The 15,235-nt window shown below is 30.1% G+C and overlaps 2 protein-coding genes across 3 annotated transcripts; one reads left to right on the forward strand and one right to left on the reverse strand.

The window, feature by feature from the left end:
* Positions 1 to 1,917: 1,917 nt before the first annotated feature.
* Positions 1,918 to 6,411, forward strand: LOC114390981 (calcium load-activated calcium channel-like). 2 transcript variants are annotated; one of them, XM_028351953.1, is made up of 3 exons: positions 1,918 to 2,070; positions 3,106 to 3,155; positions 5,519 to 6,411. In XM_028351953.1, the coding sequence occupies exon 3, from the start codon at positions 5,600 to 5,602 to the stop codon at positions 6,173 to 6,175; it is 576 nt and encodes a 191-aa protein (XP_028207754.1). In that variant the 5' UTR covers positions 1,918 to 2,070; positions 3,106 to 3,155; positions 5,519 to 5,599; the 3' UTR covers positions 6,176 to 6,411. The 2 variants fall into 2 exon arrangements, with proteins under 2 accessions (XP_028207754.1, XP_028207752.1); XM_028351951.1 differs by having other exon boundaries at positions 5,593 to 6,411.
* Positions 6,412 to 11,346: 4,935 nt separating this feature from the next.
* Positions 11,347 to 13,197, reverse strand: LOC114390251 (protein FLOWERING LOCUS T-like). Its single transcript, XM_028350962.1, has 4 exons — positions 12,920 to 13,197; positions 12,725 to 12,786; positions 12,293 to 12,333; positions 11,347 to 12,061 (listed from the first exon to the last, which is right to left on the reverse strand). Exons 1-4 carry the CDS (start codon positions 13,112 to 13,114, stop codon positions 11,841 to 11,843), a joined length of 519 nt encoding a protein of 172 aa, XP_028206763.1. The 5' UTR covers positions 13,115 to 13,197; the 3' UTR covers positions 11,347 to 11,840.
* Between the last annotated feature and the right edge of the window lie 2,038 nt (positions 13,198 to 15,235).

Raw genomic sequence — 15,235 nt, forward strand, 5'->3', positions numbered from 1 at the left:
TATACAATGAGACGACACTTTTATCCACACACAAAAGTTATATAGGCTTGTAGTCGTGTGCACTATTGCATGATATGTGTATTTGGGAAAGCTATGTTTTGAATAGAAACCTATGGTTTTTATATTCATTGAAGAGTCCAATATTCTAATTATAGTGATTATAAAGATAAATTTTTATTAGCTTAAAATATTTTTGTATATGATAAAACACTTTTTATAATCTTAGTACAGATTCGGTGTAGATTATTATTTAAATACACGAAACTTAAAAAAAAATAAAAAGTAACATTTTAATAACAAAATATAACACTCAATATTCTTTAATTTCAATTTGCAAAAGAAAAAAGTAACCCAATGAATAAGTTACAAGTTATGCATCAATGCATCACTACCATCAGTATTTTCTTTAATGTAAATCAATGGCTTAAAACACTTGGAGCATCACACTTTACAAAAGTAATGAAACAGTGACTCAGTTACCAATCCCAATCATCTTATGTTTTAATAGGATTTATGGACGGAAAAGGGTTAAGAAAAAGCACACATCAATCTGCAGCACGTGGTTCAACATTTCAATCCAATACGTCCTTGTTTTAGAAAACAAAAGTAGACCAATTCTCTATGGTTGACTTTTTTTCCTACATCTTTTTACTGATTTTCTGTTTTCCTAATTAAAGAATTTAAATTGTTTGAAAAACTGCCATATAAGAAAGCATATGCCATTTTTATGTAAAAGTAACATCAAACTTTAATTCATAAGAGCTGACACAAAAAATCCTTTAATTCATAAGAGGTTTCAATTCAATGGCTAGCTTAACAAATTTGTATATATAAAAAGTTATTGAAAGAAGTAACCACCAATAATTGCTTCTAAAATAACTTAATATAGTAATACAACATATTCTAAAGATATTAAGTTTACAATATGTAAATAAATTTGTATATTATTAAAAAAAATATGTTTAAACAATTACTTGAAGAAAGAAATTTATCATTCATCATAATCTAAAAAAAAGTAATTAAATATCAAATCCGTACCAATCTCAACCACCTAATATTTCAGAAAGTATTCTAGAAAGTATGGACGGAGAATGGCCAAGATAAGCTCACCATCAGCTGCAGGCTGGTTCAGCATTTGAATGTCACAGGTTATTTAGTATGCGTTTGAATAGAGAGAAAAAGTGTATGCATCCAATAATTTTATATTATTATTTAATCATAAAATTATTATGATAAATATAATAATTTTTATAATAATTACTTTAAAAATTATATTAATAATAAATTATAATTGAATAATAATATAAAATAATTTTATATTATCAGGATACCATCGTTAAACTCTTAAATAAATATATGTTTGGGAGGCTAAATTTAAATGAATTATTATTAGATAAGAAAATATTATACTCATGAGTTAAATATCGTGTCCCAATCCTATATTGAACATTTAATTTTATTTTTTATTCCTTTCAAAATATACTTTTTAAATTTCATTTTTAAATATGATGATCTGACTTAACAACTCATTTTAAAAAATCTCGACCATTTCAAATAAAATCCCTTTTATCTTTATTAGTTTTTTTTATTTGTCATTTTCATCTTTATTTTTAGGTTTAAATATTTTTTTGTCACTGCAATTTATTGCTTTTTTCATTTTTGTCTTTACAAAATTATTATTTTTTGTTTAAGTCTTACAAAATATGTTTGTTTTATTTTACGTACTTGAATAATTTTTTAAAAGCAAGGGGTGTTGTACCAAATAAAAAATGTCAGTGGTGTGAAGTGAATAGAATAAAAAAAAGAAGGTGTGAATAGAATAGGACGGGTCGGCAAAAGATTGGATAGTGAGTATATAAGCCCAATAAAGAGTAATGGGCCGAATAGTTCTAGGATGCAAACTTGACGATCTATGAAGCCTTTTGATGAGAGTTTCATTATTATGATTTAATTTAATTTGATTTTGCAGCGACGAGACCACAGTCCACAAGACCCAGAAGCACCACCGCGACCGGCGAATCCAGCCACCGTGTGCGGCTTCGAATTGAGTCCGAGAACGCAGTTAGACAGGTAAACGACGTTTAATTCATAATTTTAACGCAAACAATAGATCCAACAACAAAACAAAGATCAAATATGTGATGCTATTATATGTTTGTGTTTTTGCTTTTTAGTTTAGATCCATAGTTGGAGCCACACTATTCAGGCGTTTCGGAAAACCCTCGTTTTTCTTTTTCTTTGGTTGTTTTCCGTCGGTTTGCGACGGATCTAGTTCGGATTTTTTAGAAAGAAAAAAAGACGCGATTTTTTTATTATTTTTCTCTCCGACTTTTGTTCTGTTTTTTGGGTCCCCTTAAAAAGTATGGTACTTTGAGTTATTATGTTCTGAATGAAGAGTTTTATTATTTTATTTTAAAAATTTCTCTCAAATTGTGTTCAAATGTTTGCTCACTATGCTATATTGATATCTTCATACATAATCAGTAGAGGCAAACTTATTATAATGTTAAGTAGTTGAGCTGACAAAAAAATGTTCAATAGTTGAGTTTTTTTACTGAGCTGAAAAAGGGGTAACTCGATTTGATTTCTTTGCTAGTTAATGAAGTAGGGTGAGTTATTTATTTATTGTTTTATATTTGATTTTTGGTAGGTTTATTATGTTGACTACTGTCTACTGAGATTAAGAAGATTGTCAACTTTGATCCATTGCTTATTTCTTGTTTTGCTTTAGGATGCTGATTTTATTGTTGCTGTGTTGTTATTCTGCACGTGTATGACATTTCTTACTTTCTGAGTGAGTAGTTGAGGAGTATGCATTCTTAAACAGTGAAAACTGAGATTTCAATAATCACTTTAGTGATGTTAGTTTGTTCTGCAAGACTGCAACTAATTTCTTTACATGTTCAAGAATGAATTTACTATCAAAACTCTAAAGTTCATTGACTTTATTCATTGAAATTGAGGGAATGGATTCTGGGAAGGTTACATGGAGCATCTTATGATCTTGTTTTGTTTTAGATTATATAATTTTATAATACTATATAATGTTTCTTGCTGCTATGTGATGTGACTTCACATCATTTTCCTTTTTGTCTGAATTTACAGGCTTTATATTGAAACTTGAGACTTGAAGGGAAGCTGTTATAATTGGTCAGGTAAAACAATCCTGTTATTTTGTTGTAGAGCCCTGAAGTTTTTTCTTGATTAATGATTAGGGCGTTTAATGAATTTGATCAATTTGTATCTTAGAAAACTCAAATTCTTGACACTTTTCAATTACATTGATCTTCTTATTTGTTACCAAATTGGTTTGAGCATTTAATATTTGACTGCAAAATAGTAATGACAAGTCCGAATTCACTCAAATTCTTGCTGAATGTTTTGTTAAACAGAGGCATGGGGATTTGATAAAAGTAGCTACATATTATGGTTAAGTTCTTTTGCTCTTATTTTCAAAGAAATTTCTTCAGTTTTGAGTTTTTTGTTTCTGTACTTTAGTCTTTTAAGTTCTATAGTAAGCACATGGGCTGCAAGCAGCCTGAGCTTGTCAGCCTAGCTCTTTGAGGATTGCTTATTGGTCTCATAAGTTTTTCTGAGCTAATTAAGTCCCACTATTTTGAAAATTAAGCAAATTTAGTCTCACTACCAAATTTCTTTTACCTAAAACTATCAAATTGTCATTCTTTTATGCAAAATCCTTACAAATTTAATCAATTAAATTGTTTTAAACCTTCTGCTCAAAATTCACCAACCAAAACAACAACAACAACAACAACAACAACGCCTTATCCCACTAGGTGGGGTCGGCTACATGGATCAACTTCCGCCATAATGTTCTATCAAGTACCATACTTCTATCCAAATCATTAAGTTCGAGATCCTTTTTGATAACCTCTCTTATAGTCTTTTTGGGTCTTCCTCTGCCTCGAATTGTTTGCCTTCTCTCCATCTGGTCTACTCTCCTCACTACAGAGTCTACCGGTCTTCTCTCTACATGCCCAAACCACCTAAGTCTATTTTCCACCATCTTCTCTACAATAGGCGCTACTCCAACCCTTTCTCTAATAGCTTCGTTTCTAATTTTATCCTGTCGAGTCTTACCACACATCCACCGCAACATCCTCATCTCCGCTACACCTACTTTATTCTCATGTTGGCTCTTGACCGCCCAACATTCTGTTCCGTACAACATCGCCGGTCTTACCGCAGTCCGATAAACCCTACTATCACATTCTACAAACTTCTTCAAATTTTATTAAATTTTCACTAAACTTCTTGCTTCTAAAATCTAAACTTCTAGAATTATTTCATATCCCTTATCCATCTTAAACGCCCAAATATACAGTTAGAAAATGATAATATGAGGGTTTTAGATGAAAGAAAACTGACAGAAAGACCTAATTTAGTTAATTTAAAAAATAGAAGGACATAATTGGCTTGTAAAAAACTTGGGGGATCCAAAGTTTCTGTTGCACACACTTTAAACTAAAGCAGCTAAAAGTGCAATTAAGCTTTATTTTGAAATGAATTAGGTTCAGGTTAATCTGTGATAAATAGTTTAGTAATTTGGACATAATTGGTGTTTCCATAATTTTATTTTATTATTTCAAGCTTATGTTGTACTACATTATAAGAACTAATCAGCTACATGCTGAATTGCTGCTGCCTTTTATTTTATTTTATTTTAATTTTTTATTCTCAAAGATATTTATTCATAATTTCTTATTTGGTTTGTGGTCTTGGTGGACAATAGTTGTTCAAATTTCAAACCATTATGGAAATTAGTTTTATGCTAATCTTTGATATGTTAGTTGAGATAATTGATGTTTCTGTAATTTTGCATTTACTATTTCAAGCTTATGTTACACTACATGGTTTGGACTAATTAGTATGCTACATGCAAAGTTGCTGCTGTTTTTCTTTCCTTTTTTTTTAAAAAGATGTCAAAGGTAATTATTCATTGGATAAATAACATTGTCCTTCTGCTAGAAATGTTTAAATTACATTGCCCTCTCTATAATTTTAAAAAATTACAATCCCCATCCCTAATAGATGAAATGTGCTACTCTTTAGTCCATTTTAATGTAAACAAAGCTCTTGTTGTGAGTAGCTAAGTACCAGCCTCGCAGGAACATTTTTCCTGTGTAACTTTTAGTATCACTTCTAGCTAATTTTAAACATCCTACTATCATCAAACTCCTGTTGTCTTCTGGATTTTACCCAAAATCTCCAATCCAACTTCTAAAGTCTCTTGATAATAAGTATTTAGAAAAGCTGCTACTGGTGCTATGAGTTGCTGAGATAGAGAAAATATGCCTAAGAGGCTTGTTCACACAAACAAACTAAAGCATAACAATTAATCTCAGTAGTAGAGAGAAGTGTTATTTTTAAAAGAGGAGGGAGGGCAGTGTAGTATAAGCATATATTATGGGGAAGGTGAATGTTATTTGCCCTATTTATTGTTCCGTTTAATGAGGACTTATATAATGTGTGATTAAATGTTTGTGTATTTATACAGGCTTTGGATGTTTAAACAATTCTGATCAAGATCCAAGTTTGCCTTCTAATTTTGTCATAGATTTTTCGTTACAGTCTTCCCATGGCGTATCCCTTCTCAGATTTCAAGTACTCAGATGGCCTCACTGTAGTGGGTATCTCCTTCTGCACAGCTATTGTCTGTGAGGCTATCTCATGGGTTCTTATCTATCGGACCAATTCTTACAAAAACCTTAGGTCCTCCATTGACAAAGCCTCCAAGAAACTTGAGACCATGAAGACAGACAGCAATAAAATCAACATCAAGAAGTCCAAGACCAAAAAAATTGACCGTGTTGAGACAAGCCTCAAAGAATCGAGTCGCGACTTGTCTCTCTTCAAGTTCAAGTCTGGGGGTGTGGTGGCTCTGGTTCTCTTTGTGGTCTTTGGGTTGCTGAATTCGCTCTTCGAAGGCAAGGTAGTTGCCAAATTGCCCTTCAAACCTTTTGGGCTTATTATGAAGATGAGCCATCGAGGCTTGCAGGGTAATGACCCAACTGATTGTTCCATGGCATTTCTATACTTCTTGTGTTCCATTAGCATCAGAACAAATTTGCAGAAGTTCTTGGGTTTTGCACCGCCAAGAGGTGCTGGTGCTGGTGCTGGCCTCTTTCCAATGCCTGATCCAAAGACCAGTTGATTGCGTTTAACAATATTTAAACTTTTTATCTCAGTTATTTCTAGGATGAAGATGAGATGGAACTGAATAACTTCAGTCATTTATATTTGATTTGGTTCTCTTAGGGAGACCAGAATGATTTTAATTGGTGCAACTGATACTGATGGTGATTTTCTTGTTAAGTTTTGATTCAAGAGTAATAAAGACTCTTCTCTATGGTACTATAGAAAAGGACTTTTCTTCCCTTTTGCCCCTCTTTCCCTAATTCCAGAATTTTGTTGCTTTTACTATCTGTTAAAAGAGGGGATAAAACTGTCATTATAAAGTAGTTATGAATGTCATCTATATGTTATGCGGATATTTGGTTGAGCATAACCCTATAAAGGAGATTCGCATAGGACACTGTTTTTTTTGGTATTCAAAGGGGCTTAAAGCCCAAAAGAGGAGATTACACTGTTATAAAGCGTGGGGTAGAGATCCCATTTACATAAAGACTAATCTGCTGTAGCAAAGGAGCTGGTGGTTTCTCATAAATCATATAATCAGCCTCCATATCACACGCATGACTAACCATAGCATCTGCACACCTATTAGCCTCCCTATGTATATGAATAACATGAATGGACCTCAATTGTTTCATCAATTCTGTTATTGCGCATAGGACACTTTGAACATATTCCATTGGACTCGTATGAGTAAAAATAATTAAATTTACACTAATTAAGAAAATTAGTTGATATAATTTAATTTGATTTTATTAATCTTAAGTAAAAAATAAAGTTATTTTTAAAATGTCTTTCATTAAAATTTGATATTATGAATAAAAAGGAGTTATTAAAAATAGAATTAGAATTAAATAAAAAGTGTTTTAAGAATAATAACGTTAAATATAAAAAATTAATTAAATTTACTTATATTTTAAAATATATAAAAATATTCTTTTCCTTATATATGAGACAAGAGGGAGTTCTTAACAAGAGATGTAAGGGAAAAATATTAATAAACGGTGAGCATAACTTCTTTTGCAAGTTAAAATAAATTTACGTACTTTAATTTGTAGAAAAACTAGAAGAAAGAATATATGAGAAGGTTGAGATGTATAATTTTAATTTACAGGAAAAGTTTAATTTGTTTTAGTAAAATAATTCATTTTATTTTCTTCTTTTACAAATACTAACAAGTTGAGAAATGTTAGTGATAAATTCTCTAATATTTTTTTATTGTTTATTAAAATTTGTTATAAAATACAAATTTTTAAAAGTTAATCACCTTTTTTAAAAGGAACTAGCAAAAATTTTAATTTATAACAAATAAATATTTTTGAATATATAAATTATATTATTATTAAAGTTTATAATAAATAAATATTTTTGAATATGTGTAGATAATAGATTATATTTTAGATTTATAATAAATAATTTATATTATGATATAAAATTATTTGATAAATTTTTTCAAAAATATTGTTTTTAATTTAATTTTAACATTTGAGACATCTACTTGTCTCGATTGTGATGTTGGTATTGAGAATAATTGTCAGCTATTTGTTGGATGTTACAAGAGTCAATTATGCTGGCAGAAGAAGTGCCAATTATGTTGCACAGTGGAATCTCTTATTGACCAGTGTGGGGAGCTTTTCTTTATTATGCTTCATGTTTCTTCCAATAATTGCTCGGTAAAAAAATGTTTTTTTATTTATTAGTGAATCAATAGCTTATTAGTTCTTTCTTATAGTAAAAATGGTGGAACCCGTAATTTTTTTTTTAATCATTCCATCAACTTTATATCTTTCTAAAGAGCATCGCTGGACTGCTCCATGTAAAGGCTTTTATAAAATGCAACGTGCATGGATGCCTGTTTTAGAAACTCTGATCAAAACTTACTAGTTTGGGTATGTGTATCAGAAATTTGTATGTAGCAAGAGTGACTTTCACAAGGTATGCTACGATGTCTTCAAAGGGGAAGCTTTGGGATTGCTCATGGCTTCACAGAAGAGTCCGCCACAAAGGTGGTCAAAACCAGAAGAGGGAGAAGAAGATGAAGTGAGGGGATATGACAAAAATATATGACTAAAAATTGTCAGTATTTGTATACTATCGTCCGTGTAAGTTTAAACTGATGAAATAATCATTTAGAATTAGTTTAAAAAGATAATAATTTTTTTTAATAGAACCAAAAAAACTCATTTTAACAATTATTATTTTTCCGGTGTGGAGGTTGCTCCAATTATTTCTTTATTTTTTTATTATAGGAGAGGGTTTCATATTAATATTTTTTATTCTTAAACTTAATTATCATAAAATATCAACAAGTTGTTAATTTGAGTGATATTATATTTGATTCTTTTAAATAAAATTTCAGGTTTAAATTTTGTGAATGAAAAAAACGTTATTAGAAGAAAAAAATCTCACAAAAGATGAATAGTCAAATTTCTTGACTAATATTAATTATTAATAAAGTCAATAGATACTTTACACCAATAACATAGTTAAAAAAAAATTCTCATAAAAAACTTTAATTAATATCTTATTAAAATTTAACGGGTTTGCCTTAAGCTATCATGTTATATTTTCAAGAATCACATTTTTAAGAATCTTATAATTAGGTCTTGGATATATTTAAAAACATGTTTCACTACATTTTTAATATTTTTGAGAATCTCTTTTAAAATTCCTAATAATTTAAGCAAAAATAAATAAAAAAAGGAAATTACTAGTACTTTAGGAAATAACTCCCCTTATTCCCACAAGAATATTACTTTTTCATGGTGAGTTTGAATTTTCTCAGTAACATTTTAACAAAATCTAACTAATATTGACCGATAAAATATGAAAACTTAATAATTTTTAATTTTTTCAAATTATAAAAAATAAGTTGTTAAAGATAACTATATGTGATCTTTTTTTTGGTCAACATGACATTGGTGTAAAGTTCAATCAACTTGATTAATCTTTATCAAAAAATCTTAGAGTATGTTTAGATGGAGAAATTTAATAGGATAATTCAATTTTTTAAAAAAGATTTTAATTATTTTTCAATTAAATAAGATGTTTGAATAAAAATTTGAAAAAAAATTAAAATTTGAGTATTTTGATCAGGAATTTTAGTTAACTAAATGTTAATATTTAAGTTAACTAAAATTCCTGATCAAAATACTCAAATTTCAATTTCTTTTCAAATTTTTATGAAAGAATTTGAAATTCTTTTGTGCAGTAAGACACTTTCTCTGGTTCCTTCATTCTCTCACTATTCTCTCTCTTGCAACAACTTCTCCCGAATTGAGTTGAAGGTTATGTTAATCGATGTTTAAAGTAATAAATGAGAAACCTGGAGGTATTAATCTGAGAGTGACAGGTAGGGTGATCATTGTAGGAGCCGCTGACGCTGGAGTCGGAAACAGAGCCAGATCTGAAAACAAGGCCTTGCTCGATGCCGAAGCTTTGCGTGGAGGAGACAGAGGGGCGAGGCAAGGGGAGGCCTTGGTCGACGGCGACGGAGGAACTGAAATCGCAGCTGCATCGAGGGGAGTTTCTGACGACGTCGTCGAAGCTCTTGGTGGGCCTGTCGGGGCTGGTCTTGTTAGGCTTGATGAAATTGAAGTTAAGGACACTGGTGGCGCCGCCTCCTCCTCCGCCATGAGGGGGGTGGTGGTGGTCTTCTTGCGGTTGTTGGTCCTTGTTCTTGCTGGACTTTTTACCCCACCAAGTGGGCATGTTCTGAGTTATTGGACTAAGCACAAAGACAGAGTGGTTCAATTCAAAGAAGAAGGTGAGAGTTGTTTAATTTTGAATGATAAGTATGTCTAATTTTTTATCCAAACACAAAATTTTAAAAATGAAGAAATTTAAATTGAAGCATTTAAAATTATCAAAATTTAAAATTCTTTAGAATTTTAAATTTCCTCATCCAACTACACTCTTAATGAATCAGGTTAAGTTGAACCTCTCCTCTCAAAGGAATTTTTGATCTATAAGATTTGAATATGGAATCTTGTATAAGATAATTGAATATAGTAATATTTAGACTAATCCCTTGTTGATATAATTTGTGACCAATGACCTGAGTTATAATCACATGCTAATATTCTACTTTTTTCTTTAAAAGATTATAACTTTCTTTCATATTTTCTCGTATAAATAATATTTTAATTAATATTAATCAATCCACAAAAATTTTCTATAGCACTACTTAACTTTGATTTTTCATTACACTCAAGAATACGTATGAATAAGGAAAATATGTTTTCAGAAATTTTTCTTGTTTAAAAAATATATTTTTTCAAATGATAAATTTTTAAAAAGAAGGTATATATTAAAGTTATTTCAGCCAAAGGATTATTTTAGAAAAAAAAAATACATATATCTATTTAAAAATGTTCTATTGAAACTAAGCGCGGAATTTTTTTTCTTCTTCAAGAAACATGTTTAAGCATTCCAAAAAATGTTTATAGCTGACTAAATAAGTTTTAACCATTTCTTGCATTGATATACCCAAAATTCGTGGGTCTCAACTATATAATTTTCTCTCTCCTACCAAACATATCATTTTAGAGACACTTATTTTAGTCGATTTATAAAAGTTCAATTGAGTAAAGATTTTTCATAAGCACGTTAAAGTTAAGACATATTTTAAAGTTCAAATTTTCTTTTTAAGAAATATTTATAGGTCTTCACATATTGTTTCGTGAGATTCAAACTTGTATTTTTGTAAGATAATATATAAGATAACTTTTTACTCCTTACAGATTATACTCATCTACATTTAAAGCACCATTGTTTCCATGGAAATCAAATCCATATGCACGTATGATTACTAGAGAAGTATGTACTGAAAAAGATTTAAAGAGACTCAGTATTAATTTTTAAAATAAACTATATATTTAATATTAAAAAATTAAAATTATTTATATGAAGAGAATTTTACCTGATAACTACTCCTAACTCAGTTGCGTACACATGCTGTTGTTAAAATAAAAAAGTCTTTTAAAATACAAACAATAGCAAAGCACATATTCAAACGTACATACGTTTCTCTGATAATAAAAAAATTCAAACGTACGTGAAGATAGTTTAAGAAACACCTCATCATTGATTCACTTGAAAATTTGATGTATTTCATGATAAAATAAAACACGTTAAAGTTTTTGCATATAAAACAAGGATAGCCAGAAAAGAAAGGACATCATAAAAAAATTGAAAGGGTAAAATGTTAATAATATTGTATGTAATTTATTGAAGCAAACGTTGTTTAAAATGAATAACAGTTCGTACATTACAATAATACAGGATGAGATCCCTGTAGTATGTATGAACCATGCATGAACTTTTTGTATTTTTTTTTCCGTTGCTACCATAATCTGTTGAAGAAGTTCCTGAATGGCATGCTCTAGCATTGCAAGATGGTACCTTCTCTCTAAATTATTATTTAAAAAAGGAGAGATTTTATTAACTTCTAACTTATTCTTTTTCTCCATTACTCTTCTAACTTATTTGATGATAGTGCTACTATTCTATTACACTAAGCATCTATTATTATTATTATCATTATTATTATTATCATTATTTATCTTTCCTTTTATTACATCATATTACTTAAGGTACTATATATATTTTTCTCTCTTCTGTCTTTATTTCTCTAAAGTATAAGCTGGAGTAAGGCATCCAAGAATCTTCATTAATTGAACTTGTTAATATCTCCTTCCACCGCAACCACGCTCTCTTTGGCAGTTGGCATAAGCTGCTGCAACAGGTGCAAGGTTATTAATTTCAGCAAAGTTTCTGGAATTGAAATTATGGCGCCATTCTGGGGTGATGACAGTGTCTCTGCCCAATTGCTGGAACAATACGAACACGATTCGATGAATCCCTACTGAAGGGTTCGGGCTCTCATAAAACACAACCTCTCTCCCTGTGCATCAATATTAATGTCTCATGTCATGTGTGTCTATATATATATATAATTATAAAAAGTGAATTTAAATCTAACTCAATCTTAAATTTGTAAGATTAGGATTACTTCTCACTTATATAATTTATTTTGGTCATATCTTTAATTTGAATTGATGTGAAACTTTAACATGTTATTTTTATCCCACGGCTACTTAAGCATATACACAACACTTAGAATATTTGTACTTACCAAAGCTTGCATTTGTGGTAGCTGGAATATCTGTCACCATCCTGTCATTGTTAAAGAGAGAAAGATTGATAACAAACGAATATAATATATGTCAATAAACAAGTTCACGAAAAAATTATAAAATTTGAGCATATTTAGGCTCTACTGCTATATAAATTTTGGATACAAATTATAATCAATATAAGCTTGGTTACGGGGTGTATCCTGCTTTTATGGAAAGCTATATGTTTTAATTTCTTGACCCCGATGATTTGTAATATTGATGCATGGTTCGTGGCACACTCCTTGTGACCTTGATCCTGTTTTCTTCTTAATTAATAATAATTCATTTGCCTTTTAAAAAAAATCAATATCAGTGAAGGTATTCCTTGTTAATAGAAATTAAAAACAGAAGCAATTGGGAGACTACAGAAGCAAAGATAACTCATTCACCAGTGAAGGTATTCCCTCAAGACAGGGTTGCTAGGGCTAGGTGCATCTGCATCCACCATAACCTGAGATTCAACCATAAATTTTTATATATATAGCATGCATACTAGCTGTTAATAACTTATTTATTAAGACTAATTTGTACTCGCTAGCTAGCAATTGATTAATTTCCACTATATATACTACTTAATTACTTACCAGAGTGTAGAAGGTCCTTAGGTCTTCACCACCAACAGTAACCCTAGGGCGATTAACAACTTGAGAGGGCCTGAGTTCCAAGCCATTGCTAATCGCCCTATTATTGATTGAAACAGTCAAAGAAACGGAGCTTGTAAAAGGGTTGAGAACATCCCCAATCACACCACCAATAACAAGAGGGTTCTCCCGTGCCATGATTATTTACTTTAGATAGATACTATATACTATGATGTTTGTGTTTGGGGTTCTACAATTATGTATACTATACATCGCATATGATCCCTATATATATATTTTTCCACCTTAGCATCTGCTTTAATTTTGCTTCTGTCCCATCAATAGATTCTTCATTTGTTTTTCGTGATCAGTTGTCCTCGATCGGTCGATTCTTTTTGTTGTACGATGAAATGTTTTCTTTTCTCCGATAAATAGTAAACTCAATGCATTGAGTAATAAAACTTTAATATACTATAATATATATATATATATATATATATATATATATATATATATATATATATATATATATATATATATAAACATATTTTTATTATTAGTTGAAATTTATCGTTAATTATGCATTAATATGGACCACACTCTCTATTTAATTAATCAATTTCATTGATTATTTTAAAAGTTTTAATTAATAAAATAGACTAATAAAAAAACATTTTAGAGAGATTTTGTTAACCTACTAATTCTCTGTGGTTGCAAGTGCATTTACAAAATGGTGCTAGTACTAATTCTCTGATCATTTTACGACCTTTTCCCCTTAAAAATTCTCAGGTTGAAAATTTGATTCATTTTCAAAATCTTTTTTAACTTCATTTTCAAAACTCGTTACAAATACCGTATTCTTTTTCCTATAAGAAAACAATTAAAACCAAATCACAGCAAAATATTCCCTTTAAATGCTAGCTAACTCCGGAAAGAGATAATCTGTGTCCATATTCGGAAGAAAAGACAGAATTTAAATTAGAATTTATGAACTTTTGCACGTCTCTTTCTTTCTTTAGAATACCTTGTCTTCCTAGTTTATGTGAACTACAAATCTCCATTTCATAGAATCTTATTCTCCTCTCTATCCTTAAGTAACCCTTTTTTAAATCCTTATGTAAGTTCTATTTCGTGGTATCTACATTAATATCCTTCAAAATGTGGCCCCATACACATGGAATTGATATTGAATCTGAAACTAATGAACTTAAATTATGTAAAGTGGAAGAGGTGGAACTTTCCTGAAAATGAATATTTGTAATATGCCCACTCATGTATAATGCGCTAGCTTTATTTTATACTAGAATAATATATGTACAGATTTTATGTCAAGACCTGAAGAGTAAACTCTGAAGATGTGGACCAGTTTGTTGCTATCCTCTTGTTATTTGTGGTAATTGAGATCGTGATCGGACGACAGACTAAGTGAATTGATGAAAAAGAAAGATTAATAACAAAGTTAATTTATTTATTTTGGAAAAATATTAAAAAAACTTATCTAAAAATAAATACTTCTTTAAAACCAATTTTCTGATTTAGGAATCAATTAAGCATAAGGGATTTGCTACTACCTTATTTACTAGTGGAAAATACAAATTTAACAACACCTTTTTACATTGTTTATAAGAGAACCACTATAAAAAAAATGAACTGTGGTATTTTTGTTATAAGTTTAACATTTTTATATTGGTTATAGTTGAACCAATGTAAAAAAGATTCTTTTACATTGGTTGAATTCATAATTGATGTAAAATTTTTTTTACTTAATTTAGTTGAAACTACAACCAATATAACATAAGTTTTTAAAATTGTGAAAATTCGGTTTCATACACCCACGCTTTGCCCAACCTTTCATGAACCCTTGTGCCCTCGTGAACCACCACACATTGCAACCACCACCCACAATGCCACCATGTCCCTTTGGGTTGCATCCTACTTTGCCACCAAAAAACCTTGTGACTTTGTCACTGCTGCCTGTGATGATCCTCAATAACTTTGACCATACCTACAACGATGCATGCACAAGATAAACCCTAAACTATTTTTGGATATTCCAATCATCCCACATTCATGTTGCTATTTTGAACTAGCTTTAATTGAGAACTTTGATTACGTTGCTTTTTTTTGGCTATACCATATGCACTAGATTCATATTTGTTGTTTATGGTTTCATTGTGCACTTGAGAGTGTTTGTTGATATTTACATTATGAATTGACCCTGTTGATATTTACAAGTGTTTAGAAGTTGTGTTTGGTTGGAATCCTAATTAGAATGAATTATTTACCTATTAATAAGGGCTTGGGCACTGATTGATTGTG

Source organism: Glycine soja, chromosome 16, assembly GCF_004193775.1.
Source record: "Glycine soja cultivar W05 chromosome 16, ASM419377v2, whole genome shotgun sequence".
NCBI lineage: Eukaryota > Viridiplantae > Streptophyta > Magnoliopsida > Fabales > Fabaceae > Glycine > Glycine soja.